Source organism: Echiichthys vipera, assembly GCF_963691815.1.
Source record: "Echiichthys vipera genome assembly, chromosome: 2".
NCBI classification, from domain to species: Eukaryota; Metazoa; Chordata; class Actinopteri; order Perciformes; family Trachinidae; genus Echiichthys; species Echiichthys vipera.
In genome coordinates this window covers 24,013,732-24,041,731 of record NC_139827.1, presented here as the reverse complement: position 1 = coordinate 24,041,731, position 28,000 = coordinate 24,013,732, and the positions used below count along the sequence as shown (strand labels likewise).

Sequence of the window (28,000 nt, the reverse complement as noted above, 5' to 3'; positions counted from 1 at the left end):
TGTCAATCTGACGTTTATTCTTTCACTACCATTACCAAGTACGGTTAAAGGCGCGATACCGTGGTGTTACCGATGTTAAACAGGTTAAAAAAAATAACAAGTGAAAATAATAATTGCCATAATAAAATTAACAATACAAAACACAGCCACACAGGGATATGGTTCAACTCAAAAGTACATTAATATTCTGCATAAATTAGAGACCTAAAGAACAATATTCTAGAGAGGTAATATAAAACTGTACATGACAATACATTTTCAATACATTACAATATTTATTCAAATAAGGCAAATTAGCACCATGAAATAAAATATTCTCATTCAAACCAAAAACCACACAGTTGTGACAGTAAATACTGCATTAGTAATGTGAACAGTGAAAGCACAGGAAGCATGCACAGCGTTTTGTATACAGTCTGTTACCTGGGTTCATATAATACGAACGACAGCTTGGTGGCGTTCTGTAAAAATAAAGGATGTGTTGTTCTTGTGTGCCTTCATGTCATTACTTTAAAAAAAAACTGTGGTTTCGTTTTGATCAGGGGAATCAAATTTGTTGCAAAATTCAAGACAAGTTTTAAAAATTGAGAACTACTCTACATTTTATCATAATGACATGATGCTCATGACCTGAACTCTACCGTTTCATCTTCTCCTCTTCCTAGATCTCTTCTTTAATCTCTTTTTCTTTCTAACAGTCACTGCTGATAACAAGCAGTCACAGGATCCCAATTAGTCATTTTCGCATGAAGTCTCTCCCATACCAGTTTCCCACCCTCCTCCTTCTGACCCTCATCTTTGTAGTTACTGCCATGTCATTTTCATTCAACCTCCTTCTCCTGACATGTTGAGGTGTGGTGAGGAGTTGTACAGTTGTTCTGCCCTTAAATCTTCTTGTTTCTTAATTCACAGGAAGTTGTTGGAGATTTGACGTTGGTGGTCAAACAAGTCCTCCACCTCTGCGCTGTAAGCGTCACCTGATCAGAAAATAGACAGAATGAAAGTGGAACACATATGAGACAAATATGGGAGAAGCATTGTGATGTAAAAATACACTGTAAAAGTCTTCGCAATGTACCTGCATGACATCCAAACATGTAAACTCGTTCTCCATCATACTTGCACCGACAGCGCATCACGTTGTTCTGGAAGTCAGACTCAGCCATGTCTAAAGAAGGATTGACCTCCACCTGTAAAAGGAAAATAGATATAGAGGTAAAGTGCTGCAAGATTCAGGCCAGTCATCCTCCGCATAGTTGAGAACAGGGCCTTTTTGATTAGATAGGATTTAATAAAGGATGACTTTCAACAGAGAATATGCAAAGCCTGCTAAAAAAAATAAGTAAAATGGAAGAAAATGAACCATTGACACAAGAAGTTATAGCATCTCAGCTTGTAAAAAGATTGGCACATACGTTGTATCTCCCAGTACGCAGACAATATTTTGTTATATTTGTAGAAAGTCCCCTTTAAGCAAATACGTGTGGATTTTAAAGACGTCAGATATACAATTAATTGGTCAAATTCCAAATAAATAAAAGATATCACCATGAAGCTTCCGAAAATTCTTCGTTTTCTGAAAATTGTATGTTTGAATATGCAAATGAGGCATTATCTAATGATAACTTTTTAGTGACTTTAGGAGAGATCTACAGATGCAAATAGACACAAACATAATGTGTATTTTGGACGTTTTCTTTCCCCTAGTCTTAAAGAAGAAATGTTGAATGAAGAAATTGACCAAATGATGATTTTGCCTGGGGTGCCTCCCCTTAATAAACTAAAGGAACACGTGAAAAAGTTAGTTTACAGTTAGGGAACAACCAGTTTTCCACGAGGCCAACTAAGAAGTCACAGCAGGATTATTGTTTTCTCCTTTTCTATATGGCTCATGATGCGTAAATTAAGGGTTCAGGCATGACATCACTTTCCACTGTTATCTCCATGCAGGAAAAAAAGGGCCAGAGATGCAGATGATAGTTTTGGGTTTAGATTTAAGTAGCAGCCTATCATTAGGCTGTAGCCATGGTTGGTTGCCATGGTTTGTTGTTTTCCACCCTGTCTGCCTGGGTGCCATATATAAGAAAAGCACACAAATGCATTTTCCTGATGCACACATCAAACAGATAACCTGACCACATATTCAACAAAGCAACCCAGTTTAATTTTCTTATGTACAGTAAAAAAATGTCGTGGTTCCAATTATATTTACAGGCACAGATTTGAGATGTAAAATATGTATAATTATGATTCTTTTTCATTACATTTTCAGCCAAATTTAGTGTCAAGAACTTAATATACTTTTTTGAGTGTTGCATTTAGAGAGCAGCCAATGATTTCAGCACATATTTTATGGTCCCGATGTAAAACGCCATATTTACTGGGTGGCAGTTGATGCCCTTATAAACACTCTTGTAATAATGTGAAACAAAGGGCCCGCAGCCTGTTTTACAGTTTTTACAACAATGAAAGGTCGTCACTGTCATGTAAAAGGCTATGAGGCTGTGCAGCTGATTTTTAAATGACGGAGCCATCAGCAGCAATCAAGCTGAGGTGGACGTGACTCATCGGTTTAAATGTATTGTCCTAAAAATGGCTTCCACCCTGCGATTCTTGGTAAAGACTCAAAGAAACACCCAGTTGCATGAAAGACGAGCAAGCATCTGTGCCATCTCTCACTTCTTACACAGATTTATGAGCAGCTCAACTACTGTTGAACCACAATCCCGACCACAATGTGCTGCAAGGGTCGTGTCGTCGTGGCAACAGTGGATCTGCGCTTTATGACATGCATGTGGTTTTATCTCTCAAAGGCGTGGCTCGTCTCATGTGTACAAAGGGACCACTCCTGCATGTAATTTATACACACACACATGCAAGTCACATGTAAACATCTTGATTTTATGTAAACACTCTGAAAATAATTAGAAACTGTAAACATCATCACTTTGCTGCCACTAAACTGCCATGAAAAAATAGAACAAATGACAGAGAGGGAGGACAGATGAGTAGGTCACCACAGCAGATTGGATGTCTAGAATCAGAAGAGACATGGATCGTGCTCCGCTTTCAAACACAAGACTCGCTCTGCACAAATGTAAAGTGCTGACGGAGCTGTTCCACTGCCAATAAGCCTTCACTTCTGAAAGGGTGGACTAATAGCAGGTCTACTTTCTATATAAATCCAGACTAAATTCACTTTCCTTAAATACGCACACACCCTTAAAACTACATACATGCTGTACACCTGAATGGTACACCAGCCAAGAGCCATTTAGCTCAAATTATAGTATTTTATCACAGCTTTTATCTCTCATGCGCCTTTAGATGTTGAAACCCCAACTCTGCTGTTTTCTCTTTTTTTTTCTTGCTTCATGCTCGATCTAAGAGGGTTGTGTAAGTTCCTAAGATGATGTGATTTCACCATGAAGATTGAAAGGTGGATTATTTTTTTCTCTACATTTTTATTGGACTAACAATTTTACAAATTCCTCTATAGACAGCTGAGTGGCTTTCAGTGGGTGTTGGCCTCCACCAGCAGGGTTATCCCTTGTCACCGATTCTGTCTGCCGGGGGAGGATAGTGTCCGGCTTTGGGACCTCATTTTGGGAATTCATCATCGGCTCGTTACAGCCAAGTGTAATGCAGTCAGGATGAATGTATGTACCTTCAAGTCTGACAACAAAGTTCTCATGCTCGCCCTGCGTTGGGAGTGAGTTACTACCCCAAAGCGAAGAAGTTCAAATATCTCGGGGTCTTGTTCATGAGTAAGTGTAACATGGAGTGTGAGATGGACAAGTGGTTTGGTTCGTGAATTGTACCAGACCACTGCCTTTTGGACACATCCAAATGCCTCTGGTTCCCCCAGGAGGAGCTGGACAGTGTTGTTGGGGAGAAGGATGTCTGGGATACTCAGGCTTATGGCCTTGACAGTCATGTTGACATCATAATAGTACTTTCACTGCATTTCTGATATGTATATAGTAGAATATGTCACAGACATAAACAAATTGTAGATATTTGTACCTAACTAAACAATTTTGGTTTCTGTTTAGTTTTTTTGTCATAAAAAAGCTTGCTAACCTGGAAGATGTATTCACCAGGTCGTATGTCTGTAATGTCGATCCACTGGCAGTCAATATCGTGGCGGTAGGTGTCCCAGCAGCCAACTGAGATACCCTGCTGCCCCATGTTATAGCAGGCAAACCGCTTATGGATACCTGGAAAAAAAGAAACAGTTGGAAATGAATTAGGAGAGACCAAAAGAACGATTGACAGCTTTGTTTCGTTGTGAATTTAAATTTCTATCACCAGCCTAAAATGATAAAACAATGATTTTAAAACCAGATTCTTTTCTTTTTTAAATGAGGATCTCAGCTGCATTAAGCTGTGTTGGTAAAACCACAATTTAGGCTTGGCCTCTGATCTTACAGCCTGCCGCTGACTGAATGCTTATTATGGGATTTCAGCTCTGCACTTTTATGTATTTTGGATTCTCTTGTTTGTCACTCTTCTGCTCTTGTTTCCAGATTTTCCCTTAAGACGCAGATTTAATGTGACATTAATCTGAGATCATGTTTTACCTTCAGGGCAATAGGTGTCCTCCAGACAGAAGCTGGCCTTGTGACCTTCAGCCACCTTGGTCCCATTGAACGTCAGCAGGTCGTAGTGGGTAAACACCTCAATGCTGTGGTAATGCCTGAGAATGAGTTCAGGATGACATGTTTAATATGTGAAGGAAATAAAGAAACTGATAGAAAGTTATCAAAGAAACGAGGAAAGAACTCCATTTAATTTGCTGCTGTTTTTGACCACACCTACATCATCCTGTGAAAATAGGGTTTATTTGAAACACAGCAGCCATAAATCCTGTAACGTTGTTGTGAAGGCGTCAAACAGACACGGGCAACAATTGTAAAAAAAACACAAGTGGGCAGATAGATATCAGCTTGGTGTTGCTTTTTTTTCATTACAGAACAATTCCCAGAACAGACAGTACCAAAAGTCAAACCATGTGTTTGCTGGTTGCTGAGGTAGTGATTGGGTTGCGGCTGGAAGAGACACCGAGCTGTGCCTCTCGTTTTGGGACACTGAACCACAACCGCTGAGATAAGAAGCCAGGCTGCTCTGAGTGCAGTCATGGCTCTGACTGTAACAACTGGGTGACCAGTGAGAAGGATGTTTATTGTAAACATCATTTTGAAAGGTTAAAGCATTGGGTTTATTGTGTTAAATAACAGACTTTTAAATGTGTTTGGTTATTTATAGTCCGGCTCACATTCCCATTCATCTTTTGCTGCAGTCATTAAACTTCTTGACCTCTCGTGTTCCTTCTTAAATGCCTCTTTTTTCTTGTTCCACCTCATAATGATGCCCAGCCCTGTGCCGTGGAGGAGGATATGCAGTTTTCAACCAAACCCTACAGCAGCTAAAAACACCACATAATCACTCCCCATCCAGTGGAAGGCATAAAATGAGGAGCTGTTGGTTCAAATGTAAACCTGAAAGCCGCTCTTTAGCCGTTTTCTCATATGAACTCCGGATAATGTCCAATGAATAAGGTATGGACATTGTATGAAGTTGATCTTTCACACATGTAGCAATAGGAGATTGTCCATGTCAGACGCGTTCTAACCTACAGTGTTTGGTTTAGACGAGGAGTGGTGCCTTGGTAGGAGGCAGGACATAAGGATTACACTGCGGTCACTTAGCAGGTTTGAAATTTGGTCATAAATAATCAAGTCTCTCGCCATTCCTTAAATTTGTCTGAAAATTGGCCCTTACGACAGAAGTACATGTCTTTGTCTAAATTCTTCGTTCTTCTTCACCTGCGAAGGGTTTCTTGTCTTCCAGTTTCACACCACCTGCATAGTAGAAACGCCATCAACACGCCCACTCACCCGCTGTGGATTCTCACACATGAGCTTGCACACTCCATAGCCACAAATGAGTACCTTCATCATGTTAGTATAATGCTGTAAAATTAATTACAATCATATTTACAATAATGCTAGCTGCTCAGCCAACACCACAAAGTGTCCATGCCATTCAGCCGAACCACAGCCAACTTAGGTTCTGGTGTGCTAAAATTAGCCAGCTAGCTGCAACTTGCTACGCTGCATTAATTTTGCATTGCTTGCTTTATATATGCTAATAAGGTAATTTACAAGTGGAAAACCAGCCAGATCAGAGGAATATATAGATATTATTATAGTTACTGGAAGTGTGTCTGTCTCTGTCCATCTGTCCGTCTTTTCTCTCTTTCTCTCTCCTTTTCTTCCTCCCCAACCGGTCAAGACAGATGGCCGTCCTCCACAGAGCTGGGTCTGTCTGACGTTCCTGCATGTTATAGGGAAGGTTTTCGTTGCCAGCGTACTCTACGGGGGAATTGTTGGGTCTATGTTTATCATAGAGTGTGGTCTTTACCTAGTTTGTAAAGTGTCCTGAGATAACTTTTGTTATGATTTGGCACTATAAATAAAATTGAATTGAATTGAATTGAATTGAATCAGCTGAGGGAGTCTGGCTGAATATACAGTATAAGCACAATATATTTCACATCTCAGTGTTTCCTCTAGGATTTTTATCAGCACAGGGGAAAAGGGTTACGTTGTACCACCACAACACAGAGTCCTCGCATGCTGTGCCTCCACTACACACACTTTGCTGTGGCTGGCCTCATAAGCCAGCATATACCCCAGCCAGCCCTAAGTCTGACTCCTGGAGCAACAAATGAAGGTTACAGTATTGTAACCCTAGTTCTATTAGCATAGGTGGAGCCCTCCACTGGACTCTATGGTTCAGTGGGCCGAATAAATGAATGACATCGACCCAAGCACACCAGCCCTGATCAGCTAAAGACCAGACACAGCGACCTACTTTCCCACTTTCAAGCAGTTTGTAGACTGTCCCACCAGGGAAAACAAGACACTGGACCTACTGTATGCTAATGTTAAGGAGGCTTACAGCTCCACTGCCCTTCCTCCTCTTGGAAGATCAGACCACAACCTCATCCACCTGCAGCCCCTGTATAAGCCCCAAGTCCAGCGGCTTCCTGTGACCACCAGGAATGTGAGGAGATGGTCACAGGAGACTGATAAAGCTTTACAGGGCTGCTTTGAACTCACAGACTGGGATTTGCTCTGTAATTCACATGGAGAGGACCTTGATGATCTCACGGACTGCATAACAGGATACATCAATTTCTGTGTGGACAGCATTCCTACAGTGACTGTACGCTGTTTCCCAAATAACAAGCCGTGGGTCACCAGAGACATCAAGGTCCTGCTGAATGCAAAGAAGAGGGCCTTCAGAGAAGGGGACAGAGAGCAGATGAGGCAGGTCCAGAGGGAGCTGAAGGATCCAACAGGGCAAAGACACCTACAGGAGGAAGCTGGAGCACAAACTCCAGCAGAACAATTTAAAGGACGTGTGGAGCGGCATGAGGAGCATCACTGGCTACAAACCATCTGGTAGCCAGACAGTAGGAGGTGGTACTGAACGTGCCAATGAGCTGAATCTGTTCTTCAACAGATTTGACGAAAGGGCTCTGGACCATCCCCCCACGGCTCCTCCACAACCATCCACCTCCAAACCTCCAGCCCTGCTGACACCCCCCCCCCCTCAATTCCTCCCTGATTTGGCCCTACCTGTCCTACCTGTGGAGTCCTGCAGTGCATCTACAACCTCAGCCTGAGTCTTGAGAAGGTCCCTGTGCTGTGGAAGACATCCTGCCTGGTACCAGTACCAAAGAAGGTGCGTCCCAGCACCTACGAAGACTACAGACCGGTGGCGCTGACGTCGCACCTGATGAAGTCCCTGGAGAGGCTGGTCCTTTCACTTCTTCGGCCCCTGGTCAGCTCATCAATGGACCCTCTACAGTTTGCCTACCAGCCGAGACTAGGTGTGGAGGACGCTATCATCTCAACCGGGTCTGGGCCCACCTGGACAGACCAGGAACCACAGTGAGAATCTTGTTCATGGACTTCTCCAGTGCGTTCAATACCATCCGGCCTGCTCTGCTGGGACGTAAGCTGACGGCGATGCAGGTGGACCCTCCCCTGGTTTCCTGGATTACGGATTACTTGACGGAGGAGCACTGGAGCTCCACAGGGAACTGTTCTTTCCCCCTTTCTGTTCACCCTGTAAACCTCAGACTTTCAGCTCCTCTCTGAGTCCTGCCACCTGCAGAAGTTTGCTGACGATTCTGCAATTGTTGGCTGTGTCAGTGAGGGAAAGGAGGAGGAATACAGGGGCGTTGTGGACTCCTTCATCGACTGGTGTGCAGCTAATCACCTGATTCTAAACGCCACCAAGACTAAGGAGCTAGTGGTGGATTTCCGCAGGAGTAAATCTGCCCCCACACCCATCTCCATCAACGGCCTGACTGTGGATGTTGTCCAGGATTACAAATACCTTGGAGTATACCTGGATAACAAACTGGACTGGTCCAAGAACACTGAGGCTGTCTACAAGAAGGGCCAGAGTCGTCTCTATTTCCTGAGATGGCTCCGGTCATTCAATGTATGTAACACCATGCTGAGGATGTTCTATCAGTCGGTGGTAGCCAGTGCCATCTTCTTTGCTGTTGTGTGCTGGGGCGGCAGACTGAGGGCAGCAGACGCAAAGAGAATCAGTAAGATCATCAGTAAAGCTGGCTCCGTCCTGGGGGTCAAACTGGACTCTTTGGTGGCGGTGTCTGAGAGGAGGATGCTGTCTAAACTGCACAGCATCCTGGACAATAACTCTCACCCTCTCCACCATCTGCTGACCTCCAGCAGAAGCACCTTCAGCCACAGACTCATTCTCCCCCGGTGTAATACTGAACGCCGGAGGAAGTCTTTTCTTCCGGTGGCCATCAAACTTTATAATTAATCTCCCCCTGGCTACACTGTACTTTACTGCAACTTACTGTAACTTACTTCAGTAAGAAATGCTGCTACACTTCACTGTACTTTACTGTAACTTAGTTCTGTAGGAAATGCTGCTACATTTTTAACACTGTTATCACTTATCGCTCCTTCTCACTTATTTAGTTTGTACTTATTTTATTTCAATCTGCTGTTAAACTGCACAGTGCGTATTGTTGTATATTGTATATACCTACGCTTAACCACAATGTCTGTTGCACTCTGTCACACTAAGTTAATTGTTTGATTTATTTTACGTTAGCTTTATTTTGATTTGATTATGTTAGCTTATTGTTACTCTGACCCTTTCATCTTTGTATTGAAACTGTTGCACAATAATTTCCCTCGGGATAAATAAAGCTTCTTGAATCTTGAATCTTGAATCTAACTACCCCTGTATAATCTAAGCCGCAAGAGTGGAAAAGTATGCAAGTATTCAACTAAACTGGGTAGAGCCAGGTCCAACTTTGCAGGGGTCAAGAGACAAGCAAAAGACACCCTGCATACCACATTCCTCAATTCATCAAGGAGCATGGGAACATGTAGGTGTAACCTGCCCAGAGTAGAGCCAGATGGCATACATGCATCCCTTTTTCACCAGTCCTGTGAAGTTCCAGTGAGCAAAGAGCCTGAAAAAGCAGCCCAACATGTCCAAGGGATAGAACTGTACGAACGGACAGGGCATAGACCATGACGCTGCTGTACATATGTCCTCAACACTTACTCAACCAAACAAGGCCGCTGACATTGCCACACCACTTGTAGAGTATTCGCAGACCAAAGTGGAACTGTCTCTTCTCTCTACCTATAGGCGTGGGGATACACTCACAAAGCCATCACGCAATGAGTTTCTTGGACAAGGATGCGTCAGCCACACCATCCCCCAAGCACACGAACAACTGGACTGCCGCCAACCTCAGGTCCACCGCAGAATGTATAACGGAAGAACAGCCTGTGTGGACTCTGCCGGTTCATTTGTTGACGTTAGCGGACTGCATATAGCTATTAGTGTTGACTGCAGACGAGCTGAAGAGAGGAGAGGGACTCGGGAGCGCTCAAAATGTCACATCCTTTGACGTGTCCTGGAAAAAAACCTTTACATAGAAGTCAGACCACATGCTGTTTATAGACAAGAAAGTCAGTGAAGGTCACAATTTTTGAGTTGCGTAACAACTCAATTGCCCATTGGTAATAAAAATCTCTTAATAGCCTACATTCAAAACGTTACACACAGAACCTTTAAATCATTGAATCCCCTTTCAAGTTAGCCAGAGTGTTAAACCAGGAGTAGCCGTAAGTGTCTGCTGTGCCTACTCTATAGGCCCAGCAGTGCGGAATCAGTATACGTGCCACTGAAAGACTTCTAATGCTGTATGCAGTTTTCTTCAAACATGCATGGCCTGGGTAATGTCGAGATAATTTCAGGTTTGCAGTGCATGTGTGAAGGGGGCTCAAGTGACAAAACAGCTTGGAGCAAAACACTATCAATGTCTGGTTCAGGTTATTGGTCCTTCCTCCTTTCCCATCTTACCTGTGACACTGGTGCCATGTCCAGCTTTCTCTGGTGGCTCGGGGTCGGAAGTCAGCACGGCCCATGTTCATGATACGGGAGGAGAATCGCAGCAGGCGACGATGTCCATAGGGCCAGTTCATTCTTGCAGCAGAGGAGGACAAGCAGTTCTCCTCATTAGCGCAGGTCAGCAGGTGGAGGGGTCGGTCCTCCAGGTAAGCCGTCTCCTGGACGAGCTGAGCATCCAGGACAAGGTCAGGAGCAGCTGTAGGGGCCGAGGGTAAGAGTTTAACTCTACCAATTTAGCAAGACAGTTTAAAAAGTATTGTTTTTTATTCCACATATTCTTCATCCTTGTCAAATCCTGGCACCTACATTACCCACAATGCAACTCAACTGCCAACAGTTCAGTCAAAGATTTGTGTGCCAGGCTAGTTGAAGCTAATGTATCCTCAAGCAGAAATAAGGAGCTACAGAGGTCTGGTAAGTTCACTTCTGTCAAACTCCCCACCCTCAGATTATTTTTTCCTTTTAAGACTTGTAGCCTTCAGCCCCAACCGACGCTGACTCAAGCGAGATAATGTGAGTCAATTTATCACTCTCCCCCTGGAACCACAGAAAGCTTTATACAACTTTTTTTTCTTCACAGAGGAGTACTCTCCAAGACTTTGGTGAGTATCTGTGGAGCTTCCCTTTAGCAAGCATTTAACAACAAATACAAATGTGTCTATGTGTTTGCTGGTTTTGGACTCACTTTCTACACATGTGACTCCTGCAGCCCTGCCATCCCCTCCTCTGGGGCAGTAAACGTTTGTGTTTCTGCGACACTGCTGGATAGACATCTCAGTGCCAATGCAGTGAGTTCCACTCAGAGTCACCTCGCCAGCATCTGAAGAACCAGGCCAGTACCAAGTCTCCTGCACAGAGACACAAGAAGAAAAACAAATGCATACAAAAGACATTATATTTGTGCAGTTGTGTTTAATACTTCGGGAATATTGACAAGAAGATGTGACACATGTCAGAGCTCTGCTATAAACAAAAAAATATATATAAATAGGACCTATCATTACACATTATCACATTTTCCACTCTTTTTCCGTTTTAAAACTGCTTGTTAAATGTTCCCAGCAGCCCCCCTTTAAAACACACAATGCTGCCCTTTCCATGCACATTTCTATTTTCAGTCTGTTTGCTCTGTGAATTTCTCCCGATTTCTCTTCGCCTCACTTTCCCTCTTTTATTTTCAGTGTGCTGGAAGTGGACGTTTGAGAAGCCTGTAATTACCTCAGGCCTCAGTAATAACACAGCACAGACACAAAAACAGCAGGACAGAGAGAGAGAGAGAGAGAGAGAGAGAGAGAGAGAGAGAGAGAGAGAGAGAGAGAGAGAGAGAGAGAGAGAGAGAGAGAGAGAGAGGGAGAGAGTGTGGCATATAGGAGCACACAGAGCAAAAGCTTAGAGAATAAAAACTTTTCTGTTGTTTACCTGATGAGCTGTGGAAGCGAAACCCAAGCCCAGCTGTCGACAGACCACCATGGCGTCGTTGATGCCCCAATTCTCACTGCAGACTGAGCCCCAACGCTTCACCCCTCCGACCTCCATCAGCACCTCCACGCGGCCCTCTGATGGCTCTCTACCTCCTGCCAGACGCACCTGAAAGTGTTTTTTTTTTTTGGTCAGTTCATTAATACTGTTAAATGCCTGTCTGTGTATATGCATGTATTTGTACGTTTCTCACCGTGGCCTGCAAGCCAGTGTTGGGCACGTTGCAGCGGACAGCTACATCCTGGTTGTGTTTGATGGTGTAAAGTGGCACAGGTCTGTAAGTACACTCTGTAATTGACTTCTCCCTGCCTGTACACTGCACGCTGTTCATGTGGATGGGGCCGGTACCTACAGGAGAAGAGCGTTGAGTGGATTGATTCAAGTGTTTTACCAACCATAGGCCACATGCAAAAAAAAAGGCTCATGCACGCACACGCACACGCACACGCACGCACGCGCACACACACACACACACATACACTTTACCTCTACATAAAATAACCTGCAGCCACAGATATCCACAGAGAGGGATTAAAAGCCCAGGCATGATCTGGACCTCTGATGTGGCTCTAAAACTGAGCTTAGCCAGAGAACTTTCTGACCAAATTACTGTACAGTCTGTGCTGCACACTGCACACCAGGGCCATGCTTTAGAAACCAAAATAGATACCAAAATGGCAAAATGGAGGAAAATAGTTGAATACATCTATGTTGGCGTAGGTGTGTGAGGCCCAGACCAAAGCCCTGTAATTTGGCTTTAAATAGCTAATGATGTCATCAAGTCTTGCTTCAAGTTGCTCTCCTCTAACTTCACTAGCAATGAGCCTTCATGTCGCTGGCCTGAGATAGTGAAGGTCCTTTATTGTAAAAAGTGTATTTTTCATGTATTTTGTCGTATTATAAAGCAGGTTGAGGTGCTATGTAAATTCTGTGAAAGTATCAAAACGCTCAATCTACAGAGAAATGCACACAGACTGTATTCAGAAACTGTGTCTTTAAACGAGCCGTCAGGACTTCTGTACAGTTGCGATATCAAAGCTCTACTATATATACGTATGTAGGAAGTGCGGCTACAGTGAAGTTACAGTTATACCCGGGCTGCAATGACACTTCAGAGACGCAGAGAGTGCAGATTTGGAAGACCAGGAAACACTGACCAATCTGAGCAGACTTGGCTGCAGGAGGGGATCTTAAAGAGACAGGTGCTAAAACAGAGCGTTTCAGACAGAGGGGGAATACAGGTATATATTTTTTTAAAACATTAAAGTATGTCAACATGTTTTAGTAGAAAACCTAAATTCCAAGTATGGACCTAAAAACGGAGCAAAAAACGTACCTAAAAGCCACAATGCTCCATTTTGACATTTAACCATGTTCATTATTCAGACATAACTGCACCATAGCACCTACTTTAATAGAGCCCTAAAGTAACACTTCAATGAATTTCCATGAATTACTTCATTAAGTAAAGTAGAGAGAAGGAAATACACCCACCATTATAAGACATTCTATGTGCTCATTTTGGTAGAAAGATAATGGGAGGAAATTAATGTGATTACAGTTACTGCAGAGGTGCAACAAAAAAAAAACAACAACCAAGAAGGACAATAACTGAGTGTGTGAGTCAAGTAGAGTCTATTTCCTAGGAAAATGTTTAACTCTGTTATTGCTGGACAATTTAGCACCGTATATTCTCATGCCCACAACAAAAGCAGTGCCAAAGTAATCACAGTCTTTCTGAGCATTTGGTCTTGCTCGGAGCTGATTGCCTGGCATCCTGGTTTCAAAGCTGCGCTAACTTTTCACATACAGCAGGTTTATTTTGACAACAACACATGCCATTGTTTCGGTCGCTTGGATCCTCCTAGCACAGTTTACACTTGTATAATTGGTCATGGGTAGAGTTCCTCAACAATCAGTGCCTGCGATAGAAGTACAAGTCATGCTGTAAATATTTCTCTGGGTTTATTTGTCTGCTCGGGCCCATGGTTCTTGGAGGGCTGCGTTTAGCAACAGACATTTAGGCTGAGAGGTGTTTAGTCTGAAGATCACTGAGCTCAACTGAACTCAGGCACTGATTCAAAGTCTGTACCATTCAACACAAGTGGTTATCAGATCTGTTGCTGGGACACGCTGGGATTTTATGAATGAGGTGATCTGCTCATCACAGATCAAGATGACAAATAAAGATCCAGTTATAGTTTTGTTTAAGCATACAAACGTCTCCCCACCATGACCTCACTAGGCATGGTGAGTAATTGCATTACTGGAAAGCACCAGAAAGACTTCAAAGTGCACTTTATGTACACTGTGTGTGGCTATGTTTATGTGTCCTATCTTACCCTGTCCCAGTTGAGCCTTGGTGAGCGCCTCTTTGGCAGTCCCAAAGCCCAGCTCTCTGCAGACCACGCTGGCTGCAGCGATGTCCCACAGGTGGTCAGCCATGGTGCCCCACTTCCCCTCCTTCAGCACCTCAACACGGCCCTCCCCCAGCCGGGGCCCCGCCTTTAGACGCACGAGGGGCTGGAAGGAAAAAGAAAAAGTTTAGACACAAAATGGATGCTGTAAATTAATGTGGAAATCTCACTTTATCACCTGTGTGCTGTCTGCTGTCACGATGCTCAGAGCTACATTTACAATTTACTTGCTGAGTAGTTAATTGAGAAGATTGAAAACCACCACCAGGAGATGGTTAGCTTAGCACAAACACTGGAAACTGGGAAACAGCTAACTTGGGTCTTTCTAAAATGTTTAAACTTTTGTGATCTCATCTCATCTTATCTTCAACTGTTATTCGGGTCGGGTCGCGGGGGCAGCAGCTCTAGCAGGGGACCCCAAACTTCCTTTTCCCCGGCCACATTAACCAGCTCTAACTCTGGGATCCTGAGGCGTTCCCAGGCCAGTGTGGAGATATAATCTCTCCACCTAGACCTGGGTCATCCCCGAGGCCTCCTCCCAGCTGGATGTGCCTGGAACACCTCCCTAGGGAGGCGCCCAGGGGGCATCCTTACTAGATGCCCAGACCACCTCAACTGGCTCCTTTCAATGCAACGGACCAGCTCCTCTACTCCGAGTTGGCTGAACTTCTCACCCTATCTTTAAGGGAGACTCCAGCCGCCCTCCTGAGAAAACTAATTTTGGCCGCTTATACCCACTTTTGTTATGATTGTGTGTTATTAAGTGAAATTTACTGGTGCTTGTAAGCAGCTTTTGCTACCTTTGAACACAGAAATCCTGCGAAGAGCCCCACAATTAATTCATTTACTCCCCTTTCAAGTTAGCTTGAAAGCTAACCGGAAGTAGCCAACTCTATGAGCCACACAATCTGAAAGTAGAGCGGATCACCCAGGTATTTTTAGACATGGCAGTTGAACTTTTTTGGTTTCATGCGCCACTGAGTGGCTTTCATTGGAATGAATGGGGTGCCTCCTTGAAAGCTGTATGCCGTTCGCTTAATACTTCCTTGTTTTATTGAGAACAACAAGCCAGCCATCTACAAGATGAATTGTGACGAAAATAAAACATCTATTTTTAAAAAAAAGAAGAAAAAAAAGCATAATGGCTTTTGAATTAGCATTTAGCTTAGCAGTCAAACTGGCTATAGCTTCACATTTAGCAAACAGCATAGGTGCTACTGTTTTTAGGAGAATCAAAATATCAAAACTATTCCTTTCATTTTCATAATTTATACTTCAACTTCCACTTCCACACTGACCTGTACGGCGGGTGGTGCAGGCGCTCTGCCATAGCGTGTGAACTGGGATCCAGGGACACAGCGTACCACAGCGTGCATGCCATTGCGGCATGGGACATCATTCCTGGGGATCGACAGCTGAGCCTGGCACTGCGATAGTGAGACCTCCACGCCCTGACACTGAACCTTCTCCACCCAGTAGGCCTTCTTACTAATCTGCGTCCTCAGCCTGAGCGAGTAAAGAAGTGAAAATTTGTCACTTAACTAATGTTCTTTGAAACACAAGTTATAAAGTTATATCCTTCAAAAAGCAGAAGTTGATTTTACCTGGAGGACGGATCAGCTATCTTGGAGTCCCACAGTTTTCTGAAAGAAAAAGAACATCACACTTTGGAGTACAACTGCGCATCTTCACATGCAGTAGTCTAAACACCCAGCTGTCCTATACAATCCCACTGTCTGCTCCTGTGTGCCCAATCAAATCTATCCTCCACAATCATCTCTTCTTCCCTTCCTTTGCATCCCAACTCTTCCAGCTAGGAAGGACACACAACATGCTGGGAAGGGCGTGTGTGTCTTTGGATAAACATAGCCCTCATGTAAGCAGCAGGGAGGGAGACAGAGAGAGGGAGATTTACAATAACAGATCACATAACTCCTTCTTTCTTCCTTTCTTTCCTTTCAAACCACCACCTTCTTGTCATGACTATTTTTTTAGATCTCCCGTTTCTACATTCATGGGTATTTCTGTTCCAGTGTTTGTCTATATGTCTACAGTGGATGTCTGGTTTGGGGCATCTGTGTGGGAAAAAAATGAATAAATAAAAGTATGAATAAGCCACTATACATTAATCCCTGTCGAGAAGCCTTATTGAGATCTGCCAACTCCAACAGGGGTTTCTAAACTGTGTCTGGCCTCATGGATATTACCTTCAACTAGAGTTGAATTCAAAAGGGAAACAGTGTGTATACACAACGCAAGGCGCGCACACACACACACACACACAAACACACATGCACACACACACACACATGCACACACACACAAGTTAAAAAAAAGGAGCAAGAATTCAATAAAAAGAATGATTCACAAACCAGGCAGAGTCTGGGAAGTCTCCCTCTGTCACACAAACACACACACACACACACACACACACACACACACACACACACACACACACACACACACACACACACACACACCCACACACACACACACACACACACACACACAGGCACGCACGCACGCACGCACGCACGCACGCACGCACGCACGCACACACACACACACACACACACACACACACACACACACACTCACACACACTAGAGCTGACCACTTACATCGACCACTATGACCACAGACAGGTGCAACGTGACTGACGCCCTTCATGAATGTGCCTGAATTAAATGAGTCACAGCACCAAGTATAGACAGGAGGAGAGTTTACTCTACAACCAGATTCATGATGCAATTAAATATTTGGCAACTTAAAACAGCATATGTTTCCTCTGCTGGAGAACCCCAGTATCCTGGTAATCCACAGGTTATTATGCCCAGGACCAATGTTAGAAATGTGTTTGAGTCTGGAGGGACCTGTAAGGAAACCCACAATGGAAACCCCAACTCAGACAAACTACTATGAAACGTAATATCTGGCTGTCTAACTGCTCCACTATTTGTCTGTTGTTTGGCGGTGGGCCGCTTGCAGCCAATTCTCATTCCAAGAACATCCAATACTACTGTTTTTGTCATGTCCCTCTGAGTTGGATACGAACGCACAAGCTACCCTTGAGTTACTATAGGAAACTTACTGAGATTTCAACTGTGAACTGTGCTCCAGAAGTAAGTGCAACAAAATCAACTTATGGGAGGAGATGAATGGGTCAAAAAAACACAGGCCGTGGATCGTGTTCTGTCACTGTAGTTACTTTACGTTACAAACCTTTTTCCGTAAACCTAACTAACTTTTAAATTTAAAACTTTAAAGTGTAATTCTGGGGTATTTGCATTCCACAGCCTTTTTCTGCATAAATATACATCAAATAAGCCATCGTGACAGTTTTTTTTGTTGATCACCTTTTACCAGAGACATCCCGGACAGTTGGTGACAGCCAGACATGGCTAACACTGAGTAGCTCGGGGCAGTGCGCTGCTCAAATTAGCACCAAACCTCTGCAGTAGCATGATAACAGTCCCTACACATAAAACAAAGCACCAACAACGTAGTTAGCGAACACACAGTTTAATAAAAAAGACTGTTTTATAATGCTACAAGCCTTAGCAAAAGGTTCATATCTGTTCATATTAAGAGGCAGTCCATACAAGTCGATTACCGAATGGAACTCCAGTGCATTCAGTTATCGACTTATCGATTGTCAAAGTAAAGCTAAACACAAATTAAAATATGTTTCTGAACAGTCTCTTTCTCTCTCTCTGCCTTTATTTCTTTCTTCTACCCCCTTCTTTACTTATGCCGTTCACTCTTTTCTTTCTTCCTTCCCTCTATTGTCCTCCCATTTTCCATGCCTACCTGCATCGTGTATAAGCATGAACATCCCTAAAACTACAGATACCACCTCGTACGTGTCTGAACAGTTTAAAATGTTTCAAAACTCGGTGGTAAATCAAAATGAGAGCGGCAGACTGTAAGGGGGTGTTAGTTCATGGTTTGGAGGAGTGGGAGGAGGAGGGGGAGAGGGTGCTACCCATATAATTGCCTGCTCTGCTTGGCAGTGTCTGCTGTGCGGTCGAGCAGTAGCATGTTGGTTCACACACACCAGACATGGAAATATGCACGTACATATCAACTTTCCCTGCCTTGCCTCTGTAAAAACGAAGCTCTTTAAAAACCCCAGCATCGTTACCCAACGTTATGACTGCATGCTGGGAAACAAGGAGCAAGTGATGTAAGTCTCTGTGAACGGGGCGACTTTTATGAGCATCACAGGACGAGGAAAAGCGGGTTCTTTTGGTTTTCACTTACTGTAATACACATTTCAGTTGTCCTGCCGAGAGCCAAAAGCACGATGGAAGCTGCTTTTGTCCAGTCGGAAAAACAAGTTGAAGGGGAGCTCAAACGTTCTCGGTCAAGGAGATTTAAACAAAGGGAACTGACCCACAGCAGTATCAAGCCTCAGTCCGAATCTTTTTAACCAGGAGAAGACTTTCTTACTTCTCAGGATATTCAGCGCAATGCCAGGTTTTTTTATGCAACTCTGACCACACAATACCATAACTGGAGAGAGGATCTGACTGTCAGGAAAGCAGAGATAACCTGTTATTATACAGCATAAGTGCAAAGTTGCTTGGAACAAGCAGCTCACTCAGGAGACAGCAGGTTGCCATACTGGCTCCACAACAACCTCTTAACAGTCCCATTAACCTCCGTGGAATGAAAACCCGAAGGGGTCATAATGATGCACTTTCCATGAAATGTGGGTTTTAGCATAATTGCCACAAAGGCATACAAAGTCTTAAAAAAGAAGAAGAAAAAAGCTGTAACTGAGGAGGGGAGAAGGAGCAGGGGGTTAAAGTAAATTAGATGAGTTGAAGTTACTGTCAGCCTCAAAGGGAATGTAAATGTGATGACAAGGGAGCTGGAAAATAGCTTTAGCACTTGCCTTTTGTAAGTACAGCAAAGTGGGGGAGTATTTAAACAGCTGTAAAAATGCACTAAGCAACTTAACAGGCAGAGACAAAGCCAGTCACACCAAAAAAAAAAACAACAACCACATGGCCAAAGAGGGAAGTGCTGACACAGCACAGGGTGTGCAGCAGGTTCAGTCAAGAGGATATTCTAGTGGATCTCTCAGACCATAATTACAGCTGTTCCAGTGGACACAAACCTCCAAAGACGAACAGGCATGGATTGCTGTCAGCACTGTGGGCAGCACCAGGAAGATGTGATGTGACTGTTATCATGTGTGGGTCAATATAAAGAAGAGTACAGCCCCGTTAGCTTCTCTATGAGACTGCACAGCAGTGCTTTGAGCTAAACTCTTTGGGCAGGTCATACACCAGAGCATCAGACAAATTGAAATCCTATATGCATCCAATCGACTTCACACTTGTGTATGACCGAAGACCCAAGGGAGTGCAGTGTTCAGTGTGAAGTTGATAAGAATGTGCCCATGAATGGGCATGGCCCCGGTTTCACTTGAAAACACAAATGTCAACCTCATGATGGTGCTAAAGAAAATGTCAGGGGATCACCAATTTCATTACAATACATTCTCTGTGAACCATAAATGTCTGCACCAGTTTTTGAGCCTATCCATCCAAGATATGTTGAGATGTTTTGTACCAAATGTCATGGCAATATATCCAATAGTTGTTAAGACTAAAAAAAGGCCATTGTCGCTAAATGGATATAATCTCAATTTATACCTTGGGGAGCATTTTCAAAGATGCTTATGTCACCAACATAAGCATCTGCTTCTAAATACATGGACACATGTGGCACCAGATGCCAATGATCCTCTCTGCTGCTTATTGAAAAAAAAACATTCTCCCCATCTCAGATGTTTATAGTTGGACAAAAACGGCTGCTCCAGTTCGTCTCCCACATAGCTGGGTGGAGGTTGACAAAAAACAAACAACATTCTCTGGCCTGGTCCAGTCTTTACACAAGCTGCTGGTCGGGTTCTTGGCACATAAAGATGTTTTTCATGGTGTTTTTTCAGTGTTGTTGTCTACATTAGAATTAGAGTTTGAAAGTTAGCATGGTGCACGACCGGCTAACCACCATCGAGAACTTCAAAGGTCTACTTGACCAAATTGAAACTCCCATTCAAGTGGAATTCTGAAGTTTAGTTCTGAGGCTCTGAAGAAGCCCTCAAGAGATAAGATGCTATGAGAGAGAATTATTCATTACTATGCTGTGACCGGTGTGGTGAACAGGGCAGCTGAGGAGAAGCAGCCTGTATCCTGCCGCGAGCTGAGCTGAGCAGAGCAGAGCATTGCAGGACACAAGGGGTAATTATTGGGGACATGGAGAGACAGATGGTGCAGGGCAGGCCAGCGGTCAGTACAGTTGCCCTGTTAGCCAAGCCATAAAAAGACCTCTGTGGGCAGACAGACGGACACACATATGGTTGTGTTTGAGTGTGCACAAGCGTGTGTGTGTATTTACATATTTAGTTGCATGCCCCAGTGGATTTTGGACATAAAGTCTCGTAAGATGTTTTGCGCTGAGGGTGGAGGCAGGGATGTATTAGCATGTGTGTGTAATTGAGGTATTGGGGCTTTTTATGGTATGTGTGAAAAGGCTTTGAAGGTTTGTGTAGGTGCTAAGCAGGTATTTATGGCTAAAGTGAGATGGATGAGCTGGATTTATGGAGACAGATGCAGCATAACAGCCCAACTGATTAGTTGAGCAAATTATTTGTGTTTGAGGGATAATAACAGAACTATGTAAACATGCAACAAATATTTTATTTTAAACTTGAAGTCCTTTTTCTGTTCCTACTTAGCCTCTGTACTAGCTTTTGTAACTCAATGGATTTTCCTGTCTGCTAAACTAAATGTGCATCTATGACTGTACTACCAAAAAAATATAAGCACATTGTTAGGATTCAACAGTTACAGCTCCCATGCAGAAACTAACTAATGGACTAACTAACGGACAAATGATAACAGATACCCAGTTTAGTTTTGTCTGCATTAACAGATTTTTCTGGCCAGCCGAAACAAGCTGGGACCCTAAGACCAACAACATCATCATTCCCTCTTCTTTCAATACTTGAAGCCTGATGAGATGGATTTTCATGTGATCTTGTAAACATGCAATTTTTGCTTGATCTTGTGATATAGCCAAAGATGCCGCATGCCAACAGGCAACTGCTTAGAGCGCCAGGGCTGCCAAACTTTAAACTACAGCAGTAACGATGCGCAAAGTTTGCAAAGAGAGTAGGACACCTGATCTCCCTAAGGTGGCACAGCCTTACTCCACCTACTGCTGTTTTTCTCTTTCTGTCTTTTATTGTTCTTCATATGAATATGTTTGACTTCCAAATTTTTATATTCATATTTTAAAATAACTAACAAAAATGTGCACCTCTTAAATAAATATATTTCTTTACATTTCCTAACTTTAACATAATGGTGATGAGCGCTGGTGCGAGGGGCCCCAGCAGACTCTAGAATCACCTCTGGACATCGCGAGAGTTCAGCTGCTGTGCAAGGTAACCTGAATGCACCACTATCAGTGTGTTTACATGCACATCATTAACCCAAAAATGGCCCTACCCCGGTTTAGGGAATAATCAGGTTATTGAAGTTCTCTTATACATGTATGAGAGGTGGTTGAATGGGAAAATGACAGGAGTAACTCGACCTCCGGTTCAGTAGGTGGTGCCCGGCCAACATACAGCTGATCTGAATGCGCTTCATTTCTTTCCATTCCCTTTTGACAAAAACACAAGCGGGGGGAAATGGACGACAGAATTACGACAGAAACGGGTCTTCTTGGTAGTGATGTTACTTGCCGTGGCGAAGTCCTCTCTCCGTTTAAAGGTAACGCTCTATTGTTCTTGTTTTTTTCACATTGTTTTCAGCACAGTTGCTTCCTGGTTTATTCTTTTTCCGGGTCAAAAGCCACTGACGCGGAGTTGGGAGCATGCACCGACAAGACACCCGACAGTAATCTGTGAATGCTGTTTACATGCATGAATAATCGGGGTACTGAAGGAGTTCTCTAGGTCTGTAAACCGGGGTGTGATAACTCCGATTTTAACTGGGGTATAGGGTTTAAATTGTGTTGGAAACCAGAAACCAGAGTATGCCCTTAACCCGAATATAATCAGGCTTTGAACTGCATCTAAACCCACTGTATGTTGAACAGCAAGCTGCTAACTGTATTGGTCTGCTGTTTGGTGTTGGGTAGGTAGTATACAGTGCATTTTTAGAGCTAATGATATTGATAGAGACATACAAAGAGATTCAAATTGCCTCAGTGGTATATCTACTAAAAGAGTTGAGTCCTCAGACTTTCAGATATGCCACTCTGCTTTAGAAACTGCTGCTGCACATAGTTTTCACCAGGAGTTTCTTAATTATATGAGATTAGAAACCATATAAGGGAGGTTTCATGAAAAGACACAAACCATTTTTATGATGATAATCTTGTAGTCTGGATCTGACATTAATAACATACTCTATAAGACTATTTTAAAGGTCTGTACAGAGGCCCAATCAGCCAATTGGGCAGACAGGCCACTAATGCCACAGTGGACATGTCATGCCAAGTGTGGAATTTATACTAATGACAGCAGTTGTGGTTAACCTCTACTACAGGGGGGATGGAACATCAATCCAGGCATTGGGTCGCCTAATTTGTGAAGGGATGTGTAGTCAACCACATTTCCATCCCTTTCATAACAACACACACAAACACACACACACACACACACACACACACACACACACACACACACACACACACACACACACACACACACACACACACACACACACACACACACACACACACACACACACACACACACTCTTTCTGCCTTCTTCCACCTCTGTCACTCTGCCGTGTCCACTCACACACTCACCTGTAGGCGTTTTGGTCAAACACTTCTGCAGCAGGAAATCCTAACATGCCACAGACGACACGGCTGCTGCTGAGGTCCCAGCCGTGGTTGCACACATGACGCCACCTCCCAGCATGCTTCACTTCCAGCACTCCTTCCGTCACCAGACCGCCATGGTCTCTGGACAGCACAGGCCGTAGACGAGCCTCCTCTAAATGAACCCTATCAGATCCCTGCATTTAAAAAAAGAAGGAAAAAAAGGAGGATTAATAACTGAGCATGGCACTGCTTCATCCTAAATAAAGACTGCCACAGGATAGAAATGGGTTTTTGTCACGCACACTAAAACAGGATTTATTTGAGGTAATAAACATGACTTCATCTTCGCACAAACAGCACTTTGTTTTACTAAATATCCGTGGACAGCACGCAAGAGAAGAATAACATGATACGATGACATGTCTCTGATCATTACGCTCTCTAATCAGCCACATTTACACAGGCAGGAGGAAGGAAACTAACAGAAAACAAAGTTTGTTTAATGTGTCAGGATACGTGTCATGATGATAACAAAATGGTAAAAAAAAGTGTCAACTCTGTACATAGAAAGACAAACACTAGTGATAAACATCTTGCAATTTCCTCTGCTCTGAGTTTGTTGCACGTTTGAAGAGAGAGGCTGTTGGGCTCCTGGTGGTTGGGTCCTAAACTTAACACAGCATAAGAGCTGGATCTGGAGATGGTCTGGTTTTAGGGTTGTCTCTAATTATACATACTGGCCTGTGGCTCCACAGATGACATTTATGTATGGGAGTCTGAATAAAGCTCGCTGGGACACTTCTTTGCAGTGTACTAGAGTCTGTGTATGTCTGAGTGTGTGTGTGTGTGTGTGTGTGTGTGTGTGTGTTTACCTGTGTGTAGTGTGTATCAGTCTCCAGTCCCACATCTGGATAAACAGGCTCAGGTTTGACATGGTTCCCACTGAGCTGCTGTTGCCTGTCACTCCTCCGCTCAGACTGGGGTTGGGATTGCCTGTTGACCTGCCCGTCTGTCTCACGTCTCACGGCTTGCGGGCTGTTCCTCGCTGTCTCCTGTCTCTGCCCGTTTGCCAGACGAGAAAGTAGCTGGTGCCCTTGAGGGAGAGCCAGGCTTGCCTGTGGACTTGCTCTGGTACTACCTCGATTCCGTCGCAAGATCTGGATCTCGTGGCCATTTTCCTGCGGTGAGATGTTGCTGCGACGAGAAGAAGTTGGGTTGCGATGGAGTGCGATCTCATGGCCTCTTGCAGAAGACGAGGATATCTGGGATGCTGGTGGTGGTGGTGGTGGTTGGGGTGGTGGGTTCCTCTGGCTTGGCTGGCGCCTTGAGGATGAAGGAGCCTGCTCCACGGGGACAGCGGGGGAGCCAGGTCTCCTTTCTGGACTGCAAATGACCCCCAAGTCCTCAGCATGGGTGCAGTCATTAATTCCCCAACCATTGGAGGGACAGTCTGCAATAGAGGGCTCTGAACCTGTGCAGCGCACATTGTCCAACCAGATCAAACCTAGCAGCAAGAAAAGGCAGTAAGTTGTTGAGTCAAAATGAATAAAAAATTTTGTAGTACGGTATTAAAAATTTAAAAACTTCAATATGTCAATGGCTGGGCATACCTTGACCCTCGCCAAACTTGGCACTGTGCGCCCAGGTCAAGCCACGTTTAAAACCCAGCTGTCGGCACACCACGTTGGCCAGGTTAAGATCGACTTCATCATCACACACTGTCCCCCATGCACCATTGTAGAGCACCTCCACACGTCCCTCATTTGCATTGCGCCGGCCTACGCCTGCCAGGCGTACAAGCACCTCCTGGGCAGACAGTGGAGGGGGGTAGAAGAAAAGCAGCAGCAGGAGTGTGGACAGGGAGCTGAGGCACAGCATCCTGGAGAACAAACACACACAAAAAAACAGAATGGAGAGATGGGAAGAGCTGATGGGAAAGGAAGTGGTGTGAAGTGAGGAAAAGAGAAGTAAAACAAAAAAAGGGAAGATGCATGTAAAGCAGGAGCCCCTAAATATACAGTACATGCACCTTGCCACAAAAATCCCAAAAATCACACAAAGCTGTGGAACTCTCATTCCATACTCAAAACAAAACATATAATTTGGAAATGCTCTTCTAACCCTAATGGGACATTCTGCAGTAAAATGAAAGCTTGATAGATGTTTTTATCCTTTAAAATAATCCGTCACTTAAAAGGACAGTCAGAGACTTGAGAAACACTATGAAAATATAGCCCTCAGTCTGAACCAGTCAGGGCAAAGGGAGTAATAACCAAAGCTAAAAGTAGCCTCTCCGTGCAGCCAACGGAAACTTTGGCTTTCCACAAACCCTCAAGCTTAGCTGCATGCATTCAGCCAACAGACACAAAAGCAAATAAACACCGTCATAAAAATGTTCTCACACATAAATAAAGCACCAGGTCAGCATTGGTGAGGGACGTTTTGGTTAATGAGCAATGATTAATTCATCCTTGGGCCACCCCTAAAAACCTTTTCTTCTAATAAAGATGGAGAAACCAGAGAGATAAGGAGCAAAAGGAGAGGAGATCTTGAGGATGACAGGGGAGACACCTTATAGTAAATTAACCTACCCAGGAAGTCAGTAAAATTCTGCTTTTTATATGTTTGAATGCGGTAAAAACAAATATGTGTTTGAAAAAAAAAGAAGAAGCAACAAACCAGACTCATGAGGGCTGAGTTAAGGTTGTTAAAGAAGAGATAAGCGTGGATGAAATGAAATCTTAAATGATGGAGGAAAAATGGACTGCAGCACAATGTGAGACAAAGGGTGGAAGTGAAGAGAGAAATGCTGAAGTTGAACTCACCTCTCTGTTGATCTCAGCTTGGAGTCACAGGGAGAAAGAAGGAAGAGAGCACTGGAGGAAAGCAAGGCAGTGAGTTTGGTCCTGCCGTCTCTCTATTCTCCTCTTCTCCCTCCCTTTTTCTTTTTCTGTCACTCCCTCAGATCTGATACTTTATCCATCCCTCCCATTTTCTTCATTTCAGCTACGGACCAAAGAAATCAATGAAAACACAAAAGAAACACAATCCAAACATGATAAAAAAAACCTTTTTCTCTCAAACGCAACAACCAACATTTTGGCGATGTTGTAATCATTTGTGCATCCCAACAGAGACTTGTCAACACTTGTTTTATCTACTTATAGTAAGTTGCTACTCTGCAGCAGGGAGCTCAAATCAAACTAACCTCTTTCTTACAGACTGGTCACATGGTCAGGATACATGGGACACGTGAGCTCAACTTATAAAAGAGACAGATTTCATAAGGACTTTTTTTCTCCTTATATCACACAAATAATGTCCAGTCGGTGAATATTTGTATTTATTGTTTGTGTACTGAACGTTTTGTATCAAGGTATTACCAAATCGTCATTGAAACTTTTAAATGGATGGTTCATATTTTTAAGTGGGGTTCTATAAGGTACTTGTCCATAGTCTGGGTGTTACCTGCAGTACATGACAGTAGGCACGCACCCAGTTTAGAGAAGCAGGCAGAAGTCCTGAAACTAAAAAATCGATATCAGTCTACATGCACGCTATTAAGAATATAAAACTATGTTTGTGTCATTGTGTGACTGTGGTGTTTCAAATGAACTAACAAAATTAACAAACTAACTAACTGATCGAGGCAGCAAAATTACTGTTTTTGTCAATGGAGTATGGTGGCTTTGATGAGAGCATACAACTTTAGTTCCCCTCACGTAAACTAGAACAGGGCTGTATGACGGCAAGGTGGAGTGAGAGGAGATTATATGGCACCTTAAGTACAGACTATGGATAAGTACCTTATACAACCCCACTTAAAAAAGAGGAAAAATCACTTTCCCCTCAGATGTCTACAAGGCTGAGAGGGCGTGCTTTTTTATCCCACACAATGGTAAAATCACATGTGTACGTGTACACACACACACACACATACACACACACACACACACACACACACACACACACACACACACACACACACACACACACACACACACACACACACACACACACACACACACACACACACACACACACACACACACAAACACACACAAACACACACACACACACATTGGCACCATTCCATGCCCACAGTTGGTGGGGTCATGAAATAAATACTATGCACTCCGCAGTGAGAAGAGAACTGCCTGTCTGAACTCTTTCTCTTTGCATAAAGTTCAGTTTCATAACATCCTCAGTCGTGGCACCTCTTCACATGAGGGAAACTCTCGCTAAGAAAAGAGATGGTTGCTCCATGTTGAAATGAAGCGAAGCTATTCCTAAAGATAAGGTTAAAACAATACTTATATACTTAATGAACTGAGCCTTACCTGAATATGTGATCAAATTTAAAATGTACAATAATTTACTTATTGTGTAGAAATTCAAAAAATATCAATAAAAGCCATAAAGTTCTTTCGTTTGATGACGTGGGCTTTGTTTCAATTTTCCTTTTGTTTTAATACTTTCAACCTTCTTTGATATGATATAGCTTTGAGTGTGCATCAGAGAGAAAACATGAATAATGTGTTTGAGGATTAGAACGGGTAGCTGGTCTTTAAAACTCATTTCATATATCAATATCCACAACAGCCTCTGACATCTTAATGTGTTTGTTTTCAACGGTTTACATTTCCATGTAAAATGTTCCTACACTAGATTTCCTTGCTACTTTTGTGGAGGAATGAGTTCACTGTAATCAGATGAGACAGGAGATGAGGTATGGAGGCTAAAGAGCTCACTCTAGTGG

At 43.5% G+C, this 28,000-nt stretch overlaps 1 protein-coding gene across 1 annotated transcript; it reads right to left on the bottom strand.

Moving 5' to 3' along the window:
• Positions 1-2: 2 nt before the first annotated feature.
• LOC310960013 (lysyl oxidase homolog 4-like) lies at positions 3-26,146 on the bottom strand. Its single transcript, XM_083931587.1, has 15 exons — positions 26,067-26,146; positions 24,852-25,120; positions 24,114-24,745; positions 23,224-23,435; positions 15,989-16,027; positions 15,683-15,890; positions 14,310-14,490; positions 12,161-12,315; positions 11,908-12,075; positions 11,174-11,336; positions 10,441-10,684; positions 4,584-4,699; positions 4,084-4,220; positions 1,079-1,190; positions 3-977 (listed from the first exon to the last, which is right to left on the bottom strand). The coding sequence occupies exons 2-15, from the start codon at positions 25,117-25,119 to the stop codon at positions 907-909; spliced, it is 2,706 nt and encodes a 901-aa protein (XP_083787713.1). The 5' UTR covers position 25,120; positions 26,067-26,146; the 3' UTR covers positions 3-906.
• Between the last annotated feature and the right edge of the window lie 1,854 nt (positions 26,147-28,000).

What these genes read in the sequence shown, in the direction of transcription:
- LOC310960013 (XM_083931587.1), bottom strand. Translation starts at nt 25,119, where the DNA reads ATGCTGTGCCTCAGCTCCCTGTCCACACTCCTGCTGCTGCTTTTCTTC. An exon ending in CTGATACACACTACACACAG is followed by an intron (nt 23,436 to 24,113) that starts GTAAACACACAC and finishes TTTTAAATGCAG; the next exon opens with GGATCTGATAGGGTTCATTT. An exon ending in TCGCTTCCACAGCTCATCAG is followed by an intron (nt 11,337 to 11,907) that starts GTAAACAACAGA and finishes GTCTCTGTGCAG; the next exon opens with GAGACTTGGTACTGGCCTGG.